This window comes from Physella acuta, unplaced genomic scaffold, assembly GCF_028476545.2.
Source record: "Physella acuta isolate Inbredline_101_S28 unplaced genomic scaffold, ASM2847654v3 ptg000186l, whole genome shotgun sequence".
In the NCBI taxonomy this organism is placed as follows: Eukaryota; Metazoa; Mollusca; class Gastropoda; family Physidae; genus Physella; species Physella acuta.
Genome location: NW_026731705.1, coordinates 1,366,214 through 1,386,745, shown reverse-complemented (window position 1 = coordinate 1,386,745; position 20,532 = coordinate 1,366,214). Strand labels below are relative to the sequence as shown.

General features: G+C 43.5%; 2 protein-coding genes across 2 annotated transcripts; one reads left to right on the top strand and one right to left on the bottom strand.

Annotated features, from left to right (window-relative positions):
• Window positions 1-1,274: 1,274 nt before the first annotated feature.
• On the bottom strand, window positions 1,275-10,335 carry LOC131936761 (uncharacterized). Its single transcript, XM_059293827.1, has 6 exons — window positions 10,276-10,335; window positions 3,153-3,219; window positions 2,457-2,547; window positions 2,276-2,367; window positions 1,816-1,944; window positions 1,275-1,327 (listed from the first exon to the last, which is right to left on the bottom strand). Exons 2-6 carry the CDS (start codon window positions 3,208-3,210, stop codon window positions 1,275-1,277), a joined length of 423 nt encoding a protein of 140 aa, XP_059149810.1. The 5' UTR covers window positions 3,211-3,219; window positions 10,276-10,335.
• Window positions 10,336-18,168: 7,833 nt separating this feature from the next.
• LOC131936739 (uncharacterized) lies at window positions 18,169-19,976 on the top strand. The gene is made up of 3 exons (XM_059293805.1): window positions 18,169-18,214; window positions 18,302-18,373; window positions 18,906-19,976. Exons 1-3 carry the CDS (start codon window positions 18,181-18,183, stop codon window positions 19,856-19,858), a joined length of 1,059 nt encoding a protein of 352 aa, XP_059149788.1. The 5' UTR covers window positions 18,169-18,180; the 3' UTR covers window positions 19,859-19,976.
• The last annotated feature ends 556 nt before the right edge of the window (window positions 19,977-20,532 follow it).

Sequence of the window (20,532 nt, the reverse complement as noted above, 5' to 3'; positions counted from 1 at the left end):
CAATAGATCAACAGTCATCAGCTCTATTCACGTAGGTGTCTGTATCATCACAAGAAGGTTTTTATTGATGGTTGATAACAAACTTTTGTCCAGAACATTCTGGGTGTTAGATGCTGATTTCCAGGTGTCAGTCTGATCCGGGGGGAGGGGGGGTGGGGGGTAATCACTTATGTACTTTAGTCTGGAAAAAAGTAAAGTATGCTTTTTAGTGTGATTTACATTTTCCAGAATAAAATACACGTTTGATTCCTCCCTTCCCTTCCCCCCCCCCCCCCCACAAACTTTAATGGGTCGTTGATGTTTATAATTATTTACTTTAGCTAATATAAGGAAGCTACTATTTGTATCATCCTGCCTGTATGTGCGTGTCGCTTGTCTGGTCGAATAATGGCCAATAATAATCAATGGTCCTTGTTGTGTTTATGAGGCTAGCGGTCAGACAGTTCGGGGTTCAGAGGTCAAGTCAGCCCGCGACCTACGTGTACAAGCTGTGATAGTGGTCTGCCATGAAAGCTCTAGATTTGTAGAGCTGATTGGCAGAAGTGGTTGCACGTCTATCTTTACTTGCACTGTTATGTCTCTACTTGTGCTATATTCTGTATCGTTGTCTACCCTTGGTTTTCAAATATTACTATCTGTTTACATTGCTAACTTTAAAAAAAAAGAGTTCAACTAAAAAAGGAAGATCATTTATTATTTATTAATCATTTATAATTTATTATTTTATTGTATGTGTTTGCAGAAACAGATCAAAGAATATATTACACATAACTATTTTAAGTAAGGTATTATGTATTATCGTATCACAATTCACTTGTACTTAGAGTAGAAAAACTTTTATCCATTAAAAATTTTAACGAGCTTTTTAAAAAAATAATTAGAAGAAATTACTACGCAGATTTTTATGACATAAAAATTACATTTTAATAACGTGTTTGTATATTGTAGTATATCTCGCGATAGTTATTTTATTTTTAAAAAAATGAGTTTTAAAACTAACGCATTTTAAATAATACTACAAATAGGCCCTAACAAATTGTTTAGAATATAAGTGAGTGCGGGCACCTAATTATGAAATATAATTAAAGTGCCGAATATTTGTTTATCACATTTTTAAAAAAGCTTAGAAAAATAATAAATATATATTTCTCCCTAAAAAATGTTAAAATTTTTATTTTTGAAAATAAAAAAGGAATATATTGCTTTACAGGACAATATAGTTTAATGAGGGAGTCGCAGTTCTGTCCCTTAGTTACACTAATCACACTTGGTGTCTAATCACCAGTGTAGAGCTTCTTCTGGGTCCCTGACTCCACGATCTTCTGGTCTGAGGGACAAGTTGTCAACGTGTCGTTTTTGTTCTCGTCGCCAGGGGCAACGCACGTCATCCCAGCTGTAAATATATATATATATATATATATATATATATATATGTATGTATATATGTATGTATATATATGTATGTATATATGTATGTATATATATATATATATATATATATATATATATATATATATATATATATATATATATATGTATATATTATATATGTATGTATATATTATATATATATATTAATGTATGTATATATATATATATATATATATATATATATATTAATGTATGTACATTTATATATATATATATATATATATATATATATATATATATATATATATATATATATATATATTAATGTATGTATATATATATCATATTCTTTTCCGTGAGTATCCAAGACACTTGGGGAAGATTAAAGTAGAGTTCACCTGTATCAAGAACTTCAACAGAAAAGAAACAGAATATTTTATTTACAAGCAGCAACATGGATTCTACCTGAGTTTTCTTTGATCTCATCGATGGACTGTGAGGACTTGGGGTGGATAGGATTCTCTGGAATATTGTTTCCCTTGTCAGCTGCTTCAACTTGATTTCCTTTTTGTTCTGGAACAAAACGACTTCATAATAATATAAATAATTATAATGATATAGATGATTATAATTATATAAATGATTAATTATTATATAAATGATTACAATGATATAAATGATTATAATGATATAAATAATTATAATGACATACATGATTATAATGATATAAATGATTATAATTATATAAATGATTATAATGATATAAATGATTATAATGATGTAAATGATTAAAATTATATAAATGACTATAATGATATAAATGATTATAATGAATGCAGCCAACTAAATAAAATAAAAAAATAATAAATAAAACAATTTAGAGTCTATATTGCGAACTACTTACTTTTCCCAAATACCATTTTGGCAATGAGCAAAAAGATGACGACAATTAAACAATAAACCGCAGTCCACGCAGACCCGTCGTATTCTCTAGAGCTGAAATCATAAATAAACAAGTTCATTGTTTTAAAAGGTATTAATTAATTCACTGTATTTTTATTCCTGAAATCATAATCAAAACTTACTTGCATCGTCTGCTATGGCTGAACGACTTGTACAACCCGAACAGATTTACAGATGAAAACGTCTCTTCGTAAAATTCCTCTCCCGCAGTAACTGTTACAAATGATACGTCAAGCATAAATATTTTATTTGGTGCATTCTGTTCTTTATGGCATATTGACGTCCATATTGTGCGTTGTAAACCTACAACTAAATCTAACACTAAACCTACCGCTAAACCTATCTCTAAGTCTAGCATAAAACCTACCATTAAACCTACAAACATACGAATAAAAAAACAGAATACACCAAATGTCGTCTATAAAAACACAATAAGACGTCTATAAACACACAGTGCACCATATGACGTCTATAAAAACACAATGACGTCCACTTGGCGCCTATAAAAACATAATGCACCATATGACGTCTATAAAAACACAATGACGTCCACTTGACGCCTATAAAAACACAAAGCACCATATGACGTCTATAAAAACACAATGCACCATATGACGTCTATAAAAACACAATGATGTCCACTTGACGCCTATAAAAACACAATGCACCATATGACGTCTATAAAAACACAATGCACCATATGACGTCTATAAAAACACAATGACATCCATATGACATCTATAAAACACAATGCACCAAATGACGTCTATAACAACACAATGCACCATATGACGTCTATAAAAACACAATGCACGTACCGTGGGTGAGCGCTACAAACAAGAGGACCAGGAGGAGAGCGTGCACACAGGCGGCCATCTTGACAGTCTGGGGAGGTGGACCACAGGTTAGTGGGGACCACAGGGTGTAACACGGACCACTGGGTGTGGTGTAACACGGACCACTGGGTGTGGTGTAACACGGACCACTGGGTGTAACACGGACCACTGGGTGTGGTGTAACACGGACCACTGGGTGTGGTGTAACACGGACCACAGGGTGTAACACGGACCACTGGGTGTGGTGTAACACGGACCACTGGGTGTAACACGGACCACTGGGTGTAACACGGACCACTGGGTGTAACACGGACCACAGGGTGTAACACGGACCACAGGGTGTAACACGGACCACAGGGTGTAACACGGACCACTGGGTGTGGTGTAACACGGACCACTGGGTGTAACACGGACCACAGGGTGTGGTGTAACACGGACCACTGGGTGTGGTGTAACACGGACCACTGGGTGTAACACGGACCACAGGGTGTGGTGTAACACGGACCACTGGGTGTGGTGTAACACGGACCACTGGGTGTAACACGGACCACAGGGTGTGGTGTAACACGGACCACTGGGTGTAACACGGACCACTGGGTGTAACACGGACCACTGGGTGTGGTGTAACACGGACCACTGGGTGTAACACGGACCACAGGGTGTGGTGTAACACGGACCACTGGGTGTAACACGGACCACAGGGTGTAACACGGACCACTGGGTGTGGTGTAACACGGACCACTGGGTGTAACACGGACCACTGGGTGTGGTGTAACACGGAACACTGGGTGTGGTGTAACACGGACCACTGGGTGTAACACGGACCACAGGGTGTAACACGGACCACTGGGTGTGGTGTAACACGGACCACAGGGTGTAGCACGGACCACTGGGTGTGGTGTAACACGGACCACTGGGTGTAACACGGACCACAGGGTGTGGTGTAACACGGACCACTGGGTGTAACACGGACCACAGGGTGTAACACGGACCACTGGGTGTGGTGTAACACGGACCACTGGGTGTAACACGGACCACTGGGTGTAACACGGACCACTGGGTGTGGTGTAACACGGACCACTGGGTGTAACACGGACCACAGGGTGTAACACGGACCACTGGGTGTGGTGTAACACGGACCACAGGGTGTAGCACGGACCACTGGGTGTAACACGGACCACAGGGTGTAACACGGACCACAGGGTGTAACACGGACCACTGGGTGTGGTGTAACACGGACCACAGGGTGTAGCACGGACCACTGGGTGTAACACGGACCACAGGGTGTAACACGGACCACAGGGTGTAACACGGACCACTGGGTGTGGTGTAACACGGACCACTGGGTGTGGTGTAACACGGACCACTGGGTGTAACATGGACCACTGGGTGTAACACCGACCACTGGGTGTGGTGTAACACGGACCACTGGGTGTGGTGTAACACGGACCACTGGGTGTAACACGGACCACTGGGTGTAACACGGACCACTGGGTGTGGTGTAACACGGACCACTGGGTGTGGTGTAACACGGACCACTGGGTGTAACACGGACCACTGGGTGTAAAACGGACCACTGGGTGTGGTGTAACACGGACCACTGGGTGTGGTGTAACACGGACCACTGGGTGTAACACGGACCACAGGGTGTAACACGGACCACTGGGTGTGGTGTAACACGGACTACTGGGTGTAACACGGACCACTGGGTGTGGTGTAACACTGACCACTGGGTGCAACACGGACCACTGGGTGTAACACGGACCACTGGGTGTGGTGTAACACGGACCACTGGGTGTAACACGGACCACTGGGTGTGGTGTAACACGGAACACTGGGTGTGGTGTAACACGGACCACTGGGTTTGGTGTATTACGGACCACTGGGTGTGGTGTAACACGGACCACTGGGTGTGGTGTAACACGGACCACTGGGTGTAACACGGACCACTGGGTGTGGTGTAACACGGACCACTGGGTGTGGTGTAACACGGACCACTGGGTGTAACACGGACCACTGGGTGTGGTGTAACACGGACCACTGGGTGTAACACGGACCACTGGATGTGGTGTAACACGGACCACTGGGTGTTGTGTAACACGGACCACTGGGTGTGGTGTAACACGGACCACTGGATGTGGTGTAACACGGACCACTGGGTGTAACACGGACCACTGGGTGTAACACGGACCACTGGGTGTGGTGTAACACGGACCACTAGGTGTAACACGGACCACTGGATGTGGTGTAACACGGACCACTGGATGTGGTGTAACACGGACCACTGGGTGTAACACGGACCACTGGGTGTGGTGTAACACGGACCACTGGGTGTAACACGGACCACTGGGTGTGGTGTAACACGGACCACTGGGTGTGGTGTAACACGGACCACTGGGTGTAACACGGACCACTGGGTGTAACACGGACCACTGGGTGTGGTGTAACACGGACCACTGGGTGTGGTGTAACACGGACCACTGGGTGTAACACGGACCACTTGGTGTGGTGTAACACGGACCACTGGGTGTAACACGGACCACTGGGTGTGGTGTAACACGGACCACTGGGTGTAACACGGACCACTGGGTGTAACACGGACCACTGGGTGTGGTGTAACACGGACCACTGGGTGTAAGACGGACCACTGGGTGTAACACGGACCACTGGGTGTGGTGTAACACGGACCACTAGGTGTGGTGTAACACGGACCACTGGGTGTGGTGTAACACGGACCACTGGGTGTAACACGGACCACTGGGTGTGGTGTAACACGGACCACTGGGTGTAACACGGACCACTGGGTTGGTGTAACACGGACCACAGGGTGTGATGTACGCGGACCACTGGGTGTGGTGTAACACGGACCACTGGGTGTAACACGGACCACTGGGTGTAACACGGACCACTGGGTGTGGTGTAACACGGACCACTGGGTGTAAGACGGACCACTGGGTGTAACACGGACCACTGGGTGTGGTGTAACACGGACCACTGGGTGTGGTGTAACACGGACCACTGGGTGTGGTGTAACACGGACCACTGGGTGTGGTGTAACACGGACCACTGGGTGCAACACGGACCACTGGGTGTAACACGGACCACTGGGTGTGGTGTAACACGGACCACTGGGTGTAACACGGACCACTGGGTGTAACACGAACCACTGGCTGTAACACGGACCACTGGGTGTAACACGGACCACTGGGTGTAACACGGACCACTGGGTGTAACACGGACCACTGGGTGTGGTGTAACACGGACCACTGGCCGTAACACGGACCACTGGGTGTGGTGTAACACGGACCACTGGGTGTAACACGGACCACTGGGTGTGGTGTAACACGGACCACTGGGTGTGGTGTAACACGGACCACTGGGTGTAAGACGGACAACTGGGTGTAACACGGACCACTGGGTGTAACACGGACCACTGGGTGTGGTGTAACACGGACCACTGGGTGCGGTGTAACACGGACCACTGGGTGTGGTGTAACACGGACCACAGGGTGTAACACGGACCACTGGGTGTAACACGGACCACTGGGTGTAACACGGACCATTGGGTGTGGTGTAACACGGACCACTGGGTGTAACACGGACCACTGGGTGTAACACGGACCACTGGGTGTAACACGGACCACTGGGTGTAACACGGACCACTGGGTGTGGTGTAACACGGACCACTGGGTGCGGTGTAACACGGACCACTGGGTGTGGTGTAACACGGACCACAGGGTGTAACACGGACCACTGGGTGTGGTGTAACACGGACCACAGGGTGTAACACGGACCACTGGGTGTAACACGGACCACTGGGTGTGGTGTAACACGGACCACTGGGTGTGGTGTAACACGGACCACTGGGTGTAAGACGGACAACTGGGTGTAACACGGACCACTGGGTGTAACACGGACCACTGGGTGTGGTGTAACACGGACCACTGGGTGCGGTGTAACACGGACCACTGGGTGTGGTGTAACACGGACCACAGGGTGTAACACGGACCACTGGGTGTAACACGGACCACTGGGTGTAACACGGACCACTGGGTGTGGTGTAACACGGACCACTGGGTGTAACACGGACCACTGGGTGTAACACGGACCACTGGGTGTAACACGGTCCACTGGGTGTAACACGGACCATTGGGTGTGGTGTAACACGGACCACTGGGTGTGGTGTAACACGGACCACAGGGTGTAACACGGACCACTGGGTGTAACACGGACCACTGGGTGTAACACGGACCATTGGGTGTGGTGTAACACGGACCACTGGGTGTGGTGTAACACGGACCACTGGGTGTAACACGGACCACTGGGTGTAACACGGACCACTGGGTGTGGTGTAACACGGACCACTGGGTGTGGTGTAACACGGACCACTGGGTGTGGTGTAACACGGACCACTGGGTGTGGTGTAACACGGACCACAGGGTGTAACACGGACCACTGGGTGTGGTGTCACACGGACCACTGGGTGTTGTGTAACACGGACCACTGGGTGTGATGTAACACGGACCACTGGGTGTGGTGTAACACGGACCACTGGGTGTAACACGGACCACTGGGTGTGGTGTAACACGGACCACTGGGTGTGGTGTAACACGGACCACTGGGTGTGGTGTAACACGGACCACTGGGTGTGGTGTAACACGGACCACTGGGTGTGGTGTAACACGGACCACTGGGTGTGGTGTAACACGGACCACTGGGTGCAACACGGACCACTGGGTGTAACACGGACCACTGGGTGTGGTGTAACACGGACCACTGGGTGTAACACGGACCACTGGGTGTAACACGAACCACTGGCTGTAACACGGACCACTGGGTGTAACACGGACCACTGGCTGTAACACGGACCACTGGGTGTAACACGGACCACTGGGTGTGGTGTAACACGGACCACTGGCCGTAACACGGACCACTGGGTGTGGTGTAACACGGACCACTGGGTGTAACACGGACCACTGTGTGTGGTGTAACACGGACCACTGGGTGTGGTGTAACACGGACCACTGGGTGTAAGACGGACAACTGAGTGTAACACGGACCACTGGGTGTAACACGGACCACTGGGTGTGGTGTAACACGGACCACTGGGTGCGGTGTAACACGGACCACTGGGTGTGGTGTAACACGGACCACAGGGTGTAACACGGACCACTGGGTGTAACACGGACCACTGGGTGTAACACGGACCACTGGGTGTGGTGTAACACGGACCACTGGGTGTGGTGTAACACGGACCACTGGGTGTGGTGTAACACGGACCACTGGGTGTGGTGTAACACGGACCACTGGGTGTGGTGTAACACGGACCACAGGGTGTAACACGGACCACTGGGTGTGGTGTCACACGGACCACTGGGTGTTGTGTAACACGGACCACTGGGTGTGATGTAACACAGACCACTGGGTGTGGTGTAACACGGACCACTGGGTGTAACACGGACCACTGGGTGTGGTGTAACACGGACCACTGGGTGTGGTGTAACACGGACCACTGGGTGTGGTGTAACACGGACCACTGGGTGTGGTGTAACACGGACCACTGGGTGTAACACGGACCACTGGGTGTAACACGGACCACTGGGTGTAACACGGACCACTGGGTGTGGTGTAACACGGACCACTGGGTGTGGTGTAACACGGACCACTGGGTGTAACACGGACCACTGGGTGTAACACGGACCACTGGGTGTGGTGTAAAACGGACCACTGGGTGTGGTGTAACACGGACCACTGGGTGTGGTGTAACACGGACCACTGGGTGTGGTGTAACACGGACCACATGGTGTAACACGGACCACTGGGTGTGGTGTAACACGGACCACTGGGTGTTGTGTAACACGGACCACTGGGTGTAACACGGACCACTGGGTGTGGTGTAACACGGACCACTGGGCGTAACACGGACCACTGGGGTGGTGTAACACGGACCACTGGGTGTGGTGTAACACGGACCACTGAGTGTGGTGTAACACGGACCACTGGGTGTGGTGTAACACGGACCACTGGGTGTGGTGTAACACGGACCACTGGGTGTAACACGGACCACTGGGTGTGGTTTAACACGGACCACTGGGTGTGATGTAACACGGACCACTGGGTGTGGTGTAACACGGACCACTGGGTGTGGTGTAACACGGACCACTGGGTGTAACACGGACCACTGGGTGTAACACGGACCACTGGGTGTGGTGTAACACGGACCACTGGGTGTGGTGTAACACGGACCACTGGGTGTGGTGTAACACGGACCACTGGGTGTGATGTAACACGGACCACTGGGTGTGGTGTAACACGGACCACTGGGTGTAACACGGACCACTGGGTGTGGTGTAACACGGACCACTGGGTGTGGTGTAACACGGACCACTGGGTGTAACACGGACCACTGGGTGTAACACGGACCACTGGGTGTGGTGTAACACGGACCACTGGGTGTAACACGGACCACTGGGTGTAACACGGACCACTGGGTGTGGTGTAACACGGACCACTGGGTGTAACACGGACCACTGGGTGTAACACGGACCGCTGGGTGTAACACGGACCACTGGTTGTAACACGGACCACTGGGTGTGGTGTAACACGGACCACTGGGTGTAACACGGACCACTGGGTGTGGTGTAACACGGACCACTGGGTGTAACACGGACCACTGGGTGTAACACGGACCACTGGGTTTTGTGTAACACGGACCACTGGGTGTAACACGGACCACTGGGTGTAACACGGACCTTCATGTACCCCATAAACCAAGATTTAGGTCTGGAAGATTTTATTCTTTCATTGGATACAAGAATGTAGAATATTGATATTTTGATACTTTATATAGTCGAGATATAGATCTAGCTGGCTAGAATCTAAATAAAAATTATCTAGGTTTCTGGACTTTGCTTGTTGCTGACATTGTCTTGCAAAGATTCGCAGTATTTAATTTTATTCCTAAATTTTACATAAAATGTGTCAATCATTTGGAAATATAGACAGCTATATTTTTTTTAAAAATCGTATTCAAAATTACCAAACCTACGCTCTGAACGATATATGAAATAAAAAATATTTTTAATTGACATAAAATATGAAATACTTGGCTGATTTAGTAGCCGAAGTAGCAGGCGATGTCTTGAATATGGTGGGTTCTATTCAAAATCTTTTCAACATGTTCAACATTCTGTTCAACACGGTGCACAACAGTGCCACCACGCTGGGAGACATCCTATCTGCTAAAACATTCTTTACAACATAAATCAGCGTACGCTTATTGTAGTGATGTAATGTGCATGAAATTTAAATAAGTGGGACGGATCACTGCGTGTGTGTGTGTGTGTGTGTGTGTGTGTGCGTGTGCGTGTGTGTATGTGTCCAGTAGCGTGACACGAGGCCGGGTGTGTTGACGTGTATGTTGTTGTACGGAGTGAACGAGGGTACAAGGGAAGCAACTGGTCTAGTGACAGCGCCGTGTTGACGTGTATGTTGTACGGATTGAACGAGGGTACAAGGGAAGCGACTGGTCGTGTGACAGTGGCTGTGAGCGAGAGAAAGGAGGTGTGTAGGGGTGACTTGGAGAATAGTTGAAGGTTGGAGTGTAAGTACACAGGTTGATGTGGGGTAGTGTCGAGTTCACAAATTATGAATTGTTGATAAGAATAAAATAAAATAACTAAATAGCGGCGAATGCTTCGTCGCGGGTCAGCTCGTATTTTATAAAACAGTTATTGGTCAAAACGCAATGTGCTTTATTACACGTTGAACGATATTAGTGACAAAGCAAACAGATAACTAAATATCTAAAAATCCGAAACATTTGATTAGAAAAACACCTATGAGAAAAAGCAAATTATAAAGGCCTACATTAATAGTTAACACAACTGATTAAGAGACTTAAATGATTCCGTTAAAACCCAGGCTGCTCAATGGTCATTATGTTGTTTTTATTGTGGTTTGTGTTACTTTAGGTGGAGAAAATTGTATACATTTCATAGCGTACGTCTTTATAAGTAGATCTGTAGGTCTAAATCAAATTTGAATGAAATAGCTAATTTCTTCATAATAGTATTCTTAAATTGGATGATGTCGCCATTTGTTTTGTGTACTTTTCGTAGTCTAAACATGTGATTTGACGTCATTGATTTTTTTTTGTTCTTGTCACAACCATAAACACTTTTCCGGTTGTATAATTAAATAATAATCATTAAAAAGTTTTTAAAAACCCACGTGTTCTGATTGAACTAAAAAGTACAAAATAAATGCTATACATCACAATAATGCAAGCGATCACTCTAATTTATCTAATCAATAGTAATATAACTTTTACTTCGGCGCCCCACGTTTTTCATCGCTTATAGTAGAGTGATCGCTTGCATTATTGTGATGTATAGCATTTCTTTTCTACTTTTTAGTTCAATCAGAAAACGTGGTTTTTTAAAAACTTTTTTAATGATTATTATTTTCTACTTTTTAGTCTTTGTTTGTTTGCATTAAAATCTTGCTATCGATTTTATCTTTTCACTTTTTTTGGGTAAACGAAGACAACTCGTAAAAAGACAACTCGTAAAAAGACAACTCGTAAAAAACACGAGTGGGATAGCAATCGTGTGCCCAACCACTCAACCATATCGTCTCCCCCATACTGGCCACCAGTTGTTACGGTTGTTTGTACACAAATTACAGTTACTGGGTTATGTCCCTTTTTCCCCACGTTTTTACTACAACGAGCCGACCCGCGGCGTATCATACGCCGCTATTTAGTTGATTTATTTTCTACTTTTCAGTAATTCATAATTTGTGAATTCGACAGTACCAATGCTGCCACTGAAAATATTTGCTTTAAAACACTAACCCCCCTCCTTTCCCCTAACCCCGACCCTACACCCCCCCCCCCCGTGAAAGCAGCCCCCTCTTAGTTACCTCCTGTAAGTTTAAAGTCGGTTCAAACTAAATTATCTGCCCCTAATAACCGTCACTAAACCTGGCTGTACGGTTTGTAAACATTAACGTGACCACAGCTCAGCAGACCATGTGGGGGTAGGGTGGTAGTGGTAGTGATAGAGAGAAAGAGAAAGAGAGGGGACTGTAAGGAGGCGCTTGCAGCTTGTTTTCTAATGGCTCGCAGAGGAGAATTATATATATATATATATATTATACAGCGGTCTAAAATGCTCAATAAAATGTTTCCATGGATCAATTTAGTAATAATAACAATTGAATATTCTAATGTCATCCTAAACAAAGCTTCCCTGAAAATTTCGATTGTAGGAAAAAAAGTCACAGGAAAAAAAAAACACAGGAAAAAAAACACAGAAAAAAAGTCACAGGAAAAAAAGTCACAGGAAAAAAAGTCACAGGAAAAAAAGTCACAAATATATATTTGCATGATATTTGTTAATGCTTTTATGTATTAAATATTTAGAGAGTGCAAATTAACTTAGGATTAATTAAATGTAATGTAATGTGTGTAGGCTGTATACGCATAGGAATTTTTATAATTCATCTAAAAATATTTATTATGAAGTATGTAGATTGTAATTATTTTCAACTTAAGATTAGTAGCATTTAATAAAATGCTCCAAAGTCCACGTTTTTCATCGTGTTTTTTTTTTAAATACCAATAGTAAATTACCGTGAAATGGCAAGTTCATCTGACTTGCTGCCCTCAACTCATGGCAACAATAGTTTCTGTGACTTTTTTTCCGATAAAATTTTTCCACTGTGACTTTTTTCCTGTGACTTTTTTTCCGTTTTATCGGAAAAAAAGTCACAGAAATAAAGTCACAGAAAAAAGTCACAAAAATCTTTTTAGAAATCTTTTTATTAATTTGTTAAGAATTGTAAATTTTGTATGTTTATTGTTGTGGGTTGTATTTTTTTATAGCATAAATTATTTATAGACGTTAAAAGCATTATGATTTATAACAATCGTAAGTAAAAAATACTCTAAGATAATTAACACAACAATCTCAACTTTTGTTACGTATTTAGTTAAATACACGGTAGAAAAGTTACCTATAAAAGAAATATAGGCACATTTTGCCGTAGGCTATTCTCTGGTCGGCCTCTCCTCAGTAGGCATTGTCCGAACGTATTTTGTGTTGTTGACGTTATGCGTCAATGACAGCCTTTGAACCTTGTCGGCTTTCTGTTTTGATCCTAAGTTTTGTTATGTAATGAGCGTGATAAATGTGGGCAGTAAAGGTGGTTGAACTAAACATAACTATTGTTGCCATGAGTTGAGGGCAGCAAGTCAGATGAACTTGCCATTTCACGGTAATTTACTATTGGTATTTTAAAAAAAAACACGATGAAAAACGTGGCCTTTGGAGCATTTTATTAAATGCTACTAATCTTAAGTTGAAAATAATTACAATCTACATACTTCATAATAAATATTTTTAGATGAATTATAAAAATTCCTATACGTATACAGCCTACACACATTACATTACATTTAATTAATCCTAAGTTAATTTGCACTCTCTAAATATTTAATACATAAAAGTATTAACAAATATCATGCAAATATATATTTGTGACTTTTTTCCTGTGACTTTTTTTCCTGTGATTTTTTTTCCTGTGACTTTTTTTCCTGTGACTTTTTTTCTGTATTTTTTTTCCTGTGTTTTTTTTTTTTTTTCCTGTGACTTTTTTTCCTACAATCAAAATTTCAGCGCGCTAGCTAACTGGGAAGTGCCAGAAATTTCGATCGCAAGATTTGATTGGAAAGACAAACAAACAGAGACGAAAGCAAGTTAAAGAAAACGTGGGAAAATGTGTTTCTTCTTTCGAATATGCCTTTATTTTGAAAGCTCCATGCACAAATATGAAAATTTTTTTTTTTTTTAAAAACTCATAAAAATATTGTTCTACAACACTCGGTAATCAGCGATATAATAATACACATAAACAAGTAACACTAACTTTTTTATTAGAATATCTAGTTACTCAACATTTCAATGTACTTCCTATTATTTTTTAAATTGTCCATTCGGAATTGAAACTTTCAACTTTGTAACAACATGTCGGATATCATGAAGAAACTAAACGAGCTAAATGTAAAGCTGAAAGGAAGGGAAAACTTAGCCTATGCCTTGCCTGAAGAAGTTTGTTTCGAAAAAAAATACTTCTTTTGCTAAGGACATGGAAAGTGGCAAATTACTTAATTACGAAAAATGTTTTTAAAAAAATATCTTGATGAAACCAATGCTACTATTACCATGAATCACTTCAGCATTACTATTAACAAAATGAAGGATGTTTTCACTGAGAGATTTGAGCAATACAAAACAAATTCAAGTACTCTGACGTTTACAGTAGACCCTTTCCACACAAAAACAAATGAGATAATATATATTTAAAGCTATTTATTTTACAGCATCCTAACATAGATCATGGGCTCCCTACAGCATCCTAACATAGATCATGGGCGCCCTACAGCATCCTAACATAGATAATGGGCGCCCTACAGCACCCTAACATAGATCATGGGCGCCATACAACATCCTAACATAGATCATGGGCACCTACAGCACCCTAACATAGATCATGGGCGCCCTACAGCATCCTAACATAGATCATGGGCGCCCTATAGCATCCTAACATAGATCATGGGCGCCCTACAACATCCTAACATAGATCATGGGCGCCCTACAGCACCCTAACATAGATCATGGGCGCCCTACAACACCCTAAAATAGATCATGGGCACCTACAACACCCTAACATATATCATGGGCGCCCTACAGCACCCTAACATAGATCATGGGCGCCCTACAGCACCCTAACATAGATCATGGGCACCTACAGCACCCTAACATAGATCATGGGCGCCATACAACATCCTAACATAGATCATGGGCGCCATACAACATCCTAACATAGATCATGGGCGCCATACAACACCCTAACATAGATCATGGGCGCCATACAACATCCTAACATAGATCATGGGCGCCCTACAGCATCCTAACAGAGATCTTGGCGTCATGGGCGCCCTACAGCATCCTAACATAGATCATGTGCGACCTACAGCACCCTAACATAGATCATGGGCGCCCTACAGCATCCTAACATAGATAATGGGCGCCCTACAGCACCCTAACATAGATCATGGGCGCCATACAACATCCTAACATAGATCATGGGCACCTACAGCACCCTAACATAGATCATGGGCGCCCTACAGCATCCTAACATAGATCATGGGCGCCCTATAGCATCCTAACATAGATCATGGGCGCCCTACAGCATCCTAACATAGATCATGGGCGCCCTATAGCATCCTAACATAGATCATGGGCGCCCTACAACATCCTAACAGATCATGGGCGCCCTACAGCACCCTAACATAGATCATGGGCGCCCTACAACACCCTAACATAGATCATGGGCACCTACAACACCCTAACATATATCATGGGCGCCCTACAGCACCCTAACATAGATCATGGGCGCCCTACAGCACCCTAACATAGATCATGGGCACCTACAGCACCCTAACATAGATCATGGGCGCCATACAACATCCTAACATAGATCATGGGCGCCATACAACATCCTAACATAGATCATGGGCGCCATACAACATCCTAACATAGATCATGGGCGCCATACAACATCCTAACATAGATCATGGGCGCCCTACAGCATCCTAACAGAGATCTTGGCGTCATGGGCGCCCTACAGCATCCTAACATAGATCATGTGCGACCTACAGCACCCTAACATAGATCATGGGCGCCCTACAGCACCCTAATTTAGATCATGGGCGCCCTACAACATCCTAACATAGATCTTGGGCGCCCTACAGCATCCAAACATAGATCATGGGCGCCCTACAGCATCCTAACATAGATCATGGGCACCCTACAGCATCCTAACATAGATCATGGGCGCCCTACAACATCCTAACATAGATCATGGGCGCCCTACAGCACCCTAACATAGATCTTGGCGTCATGGGCGCCCTACAGCATCCTAACATAGATCATGGGCGCCCTACAGCATCCTAACATAGATCATGGGCGCCCTACAGAGCCCGAACATAGATCATGGGCGCCATGCAGCATCCTAACATAGATCATGGGCGCCCTACAGCGCCCTAACATAGATCATGGGCGCCCTACAGCATCCTAACATAGGTCATGGGCGCCCTACAGCACTCTAACATATATCAAGGGAAAGACGATACTTGCTTTATGTTTCGAATAAAATATTCAGATTATAACACACCCACCCACCCCCCTACACACACACACACACACACACACATACACACTGTAGCCTGTGAAAGGTTTGTCAAATGTATAAACTTTTCAAACGTTGAAAATATTTCATGAACAGAGCCTAAAATACACCTTACAGAGACCGTACGCTGTGCCAACGTTGCCAAAAAAAAAAAAAATCCCCTAAAAATGACAACAACAAAAAAAGCCATACCCCCCCCCCCCCCTTAAAAAACCCGTATTTCTTGTTTCGTTTTCCACTACCCGTCATTCAGTCTAAAAATAGAGCGACACCATATTGGATCTTATAGTTGGATGATGCAGCAGGTAGGTGTGTTAGCGATCAACTAGTTAGTGTTGATTTAATATGAAAGTTTTATAAATGATTTTACAAATGATTCATTTCTGTCTTTGGGGTTAACAAATTACGTTTTTAAAGTCTACATAATGCATTTAATGGGAAAAAAAAACGAATTAAATAAACCGGGAGTGACCTCCCCTAAACTTTCTCGAATATTCTTATCTGAAACAAAAGGGGATGGCAACTCGGGATATAGACATGATTTTTACAAGCTTATATTTAACTCATTTCCTCGTCAGTCTGTCTAGATCGAAACGCCGGAGCGAAAATTCACCTTTTTGCGAAGCCCCACCCCTGCGTAAGAACGTCTAAGCCCCCCCCCCCCCCCCCCCCCCCTCAACTCAAAAGAAATGTCGTCATCGATACTCTATTATAAAAATTACCGCTTAATTCATGTGTCTAATATAAAAAGTGGTTTGCTTGCAGAGTTTATATCATGCATCTCTTCGGGTAGGGGCGAAGCCCATTTAACCACCCCCTCCCTCCCCCTGGTAGAACGTCTAATCCCTCCCCCTAAAAAACGAAATATAATTTATATACAAAATATATTATACTTTTACCAGTGTCGGGCTCCTCCGCCCCGGATAATTTTATTTGCCTCTGCAAAAATTCAAGTGCCTCACCCCCAGAAAAATAAATGAAAGAAACACTGTCTACGAGAGTGAGGTTTATCGGCCAAAAGTAGGAAACGAGGTCTAAATTATAGAAGTAGGCTCTACCTTTAGTCTGTATGATCAACAAATACGATCAGTGTATCTTTCAGACTTTTTCCTCCAATGAGTGGGGGGGGGGGTGGTACTTGAAATTTTCGGGGATTCGTGTGGACAAAATTTTCTTGCAGGGGGCGTACACTGGTGAAGTAGATTTTCTATAAAAATGTTATTTCGTTGTATGGGACGGTAGATGTGCTTTGAGGTGTGTGTGTGCGGGGGGGGGGGGGGGGGGGGCAAGTAGATTTGACTAAAAGAAACTCAAAATGGGACTTTTGTCATGATTGAGATAAGTTGCAAGGTTTAGGAGTATGGCCACAACTATATTTAATATCAATGTGCAGTAACTACGCAGAGATCAAGCTTAAATCCTATTAAAGTACCGATTCTGGATAAAATCCGTTTTCACTGTCATTTTTCTTTTCCAGTTAAATTGAATTAAGGTGGTGATTTTGGTTTTGGTTTTAGTTTAGAGAAATAGCACTATCAACCTAGCGCCCTTTGTATCCTTCCTCAACGGACCATTTTTCTCGTTAACTTTATAATAATGCTAATTTTTTTTTGTTTTAAAATGCATTTTGACATTTTGTATTACACTTTAATGTCATGTGAGGGTCACACATAATTAAAATAATGAATTGCAACCAATGACCCTAGGACTAGAGTAATGGCCAGTATGGGAAATAATGGCCAGCGGTGAAAAGATGGCCAGTAATAATATATCAAACAATTTAACAGGTAAACATTTGCATTAGCATTTCCTTTGACTAAATATATGTCTATTGGTGCTGATGTTTAAACTACTATGTTGTATTTTATCAACAGAAAATATCCTGGGTAATTTAGATGATCAGAAGAGTATGACCAATGATGAGGACATATCAAAATATTTTTCAGGTAATGTCCATTCATGTTCTTATTATTTAGAACAAAATGATGCGGATATTTCTATATTATTTAAAAAAAAAAATGACAATGAGATTGGTCAATGATTTGGTTTAGGTGTAATCCTTGTGTTGTTGACTTTTTACTGCATGGTTAAGGTGTTTGGAAAATTTATTTGGAGGTTGTAGATTTTTACAAGCGATTATATTAAACGCTTTTATTTAACTTGTTTTATCGTGCTTTTGTTGTGCTAAGTGCTTCGCCGAAACGGAGGAGCGTTATTTTAAAACTTGGCACGTGGATCAAGACTCGATGACAATGCAATGTGACATCAAATTCCACTTAACCATGCGCTTAATTAATTTTAAAAAGTTAATAAAATGTTTCTATATACAGTACTCTTTTCAGCGCTATTATTCGCACAATCTTTGTCTTTGTTTGGTGCTCGATCAGTTTTAGTCATGCCATGTTTTTTTTTCAATTTTATATTTTAACAACTAATGAAATGTTTACAGTAATAAAATTGTTTTGTTTACTTGTACAGGTACACATGAAGTACAAGAATGTCTTGAAGGTCAAGGTGAGGCATGTCTACACACACACATGGCAAATTGCAAGAAAAATCCTGGCCATAAACACTTTATACCTGTAAAACAGTTAGGTCTTGAACATTTTCCTTCTGGTTACCATGACAACGACCTGTACGACTTTATAAAATTTGTAGCTCACATAACTGTCAGGATAGCCGTTAAGTACATCAGTCCAGACAGACCAGAGTTTACACCAGGTACTAAAGATCCATATCCTTGCTACAACACCAGGGGCAAGAGAATAATGAGGACAGGGACTGGGAGGGTGTTGACGGTAGCCGAGATTACACAAGGCCTGAGGGACTACAGAACTTGTCCATGTCCTGAATGTGAGCACTCGGACACACCCAGCAAAGTGTGGTGGAGGATTCAGGTGGTGACAGCTTCACATGTGGTTTTTGATGAGAGTGAGGCGAGAAAGTCCAGCTGTAGGTTGTGGTTTGATGATGATAAAAGTCCAGAAGTCAAAATTTATGTGTGGAAGAGTGGATCAATCATTGTGAACGATATGTCAATTTTGAATTGTGCGACACATGATATAGATCTATATGAAAAGGTGAGGAAGACAATGGTTCGGTATATTGATCTATGGCAAAAACTAGAGGACAAATACAAGAGTCGTAGAGATGTGGACAAGCTGACCATTATAGTGTCACATCCTCATGGCTGTTCTAAGCAGGTCTCTGTAGGTCACTGGGTGGACAGACATGAGTCACCCAGACCGGAAGTAAACGGGCATGTGGGGGAGGGTAAAATAAGCAGGTACACGTACACAACTTGTACCTGTCCAGGTAGCAGTGGGGCTTTTGTGTACAGAGTAGGGTGTGCTTGGTCTAGCCATGCCCATACTGGATGTAACCCTACTGGATTAAATTATAGCGGGTCATGGGAAGAATGTGACTTGTAGTTGTCTGCTCTTGTGTAGAATGTAAACAAACATGGCGCCCGTTTGTTATGAGCTGGACATAGCCTGTTAATGTTATAATGGACGAGTGTACCTGCGTGTGGAGAGTAAATAAACAAAGATAAGCCAATGTGATGGTGTTGTTTTGGTGTAGGCTCGTGCTGCTGTAAGGAGAATGATCGCCTGCTTTTTTACTTTCTCGTATAGAGAAAGTCTTGTAATCGTGCAAAAAAAAAATCTAGATTTTTACAAATCTCGACGTTTTACACCTCACTGATACGGAAAACCATAATTTTGCTATCTTGTCCGTATGTCTGTGTGTCTGTCTGTCTGTGTGTAAACACGATAACTTGAGTACCGTTACAGCTAGATTGGTGAAATTTCATATATAAGTGTTTTATCAAAATCGTAGATCCTGAACAACTTTTGAACGATTTCCGATAACCGGAAGTGGTACTTTTTCTACTTTGAATTTTTCAAAAGCCTATAACTTGATGACTTTTTTCCCGTGTTTTTTCCCGCGACTTTTTTCCTGTGTTTTTAGCAATTTCCATTCAGGAGAATTGCGTTTATTAACCCGTCATTTCTGGATGTATGAATGTATGGATGCATGGATGTGTGTTCGCAGCTTTATGTCGTATCTCCTCCTCAACGAAGCAATATCGAGGACTAGTTTC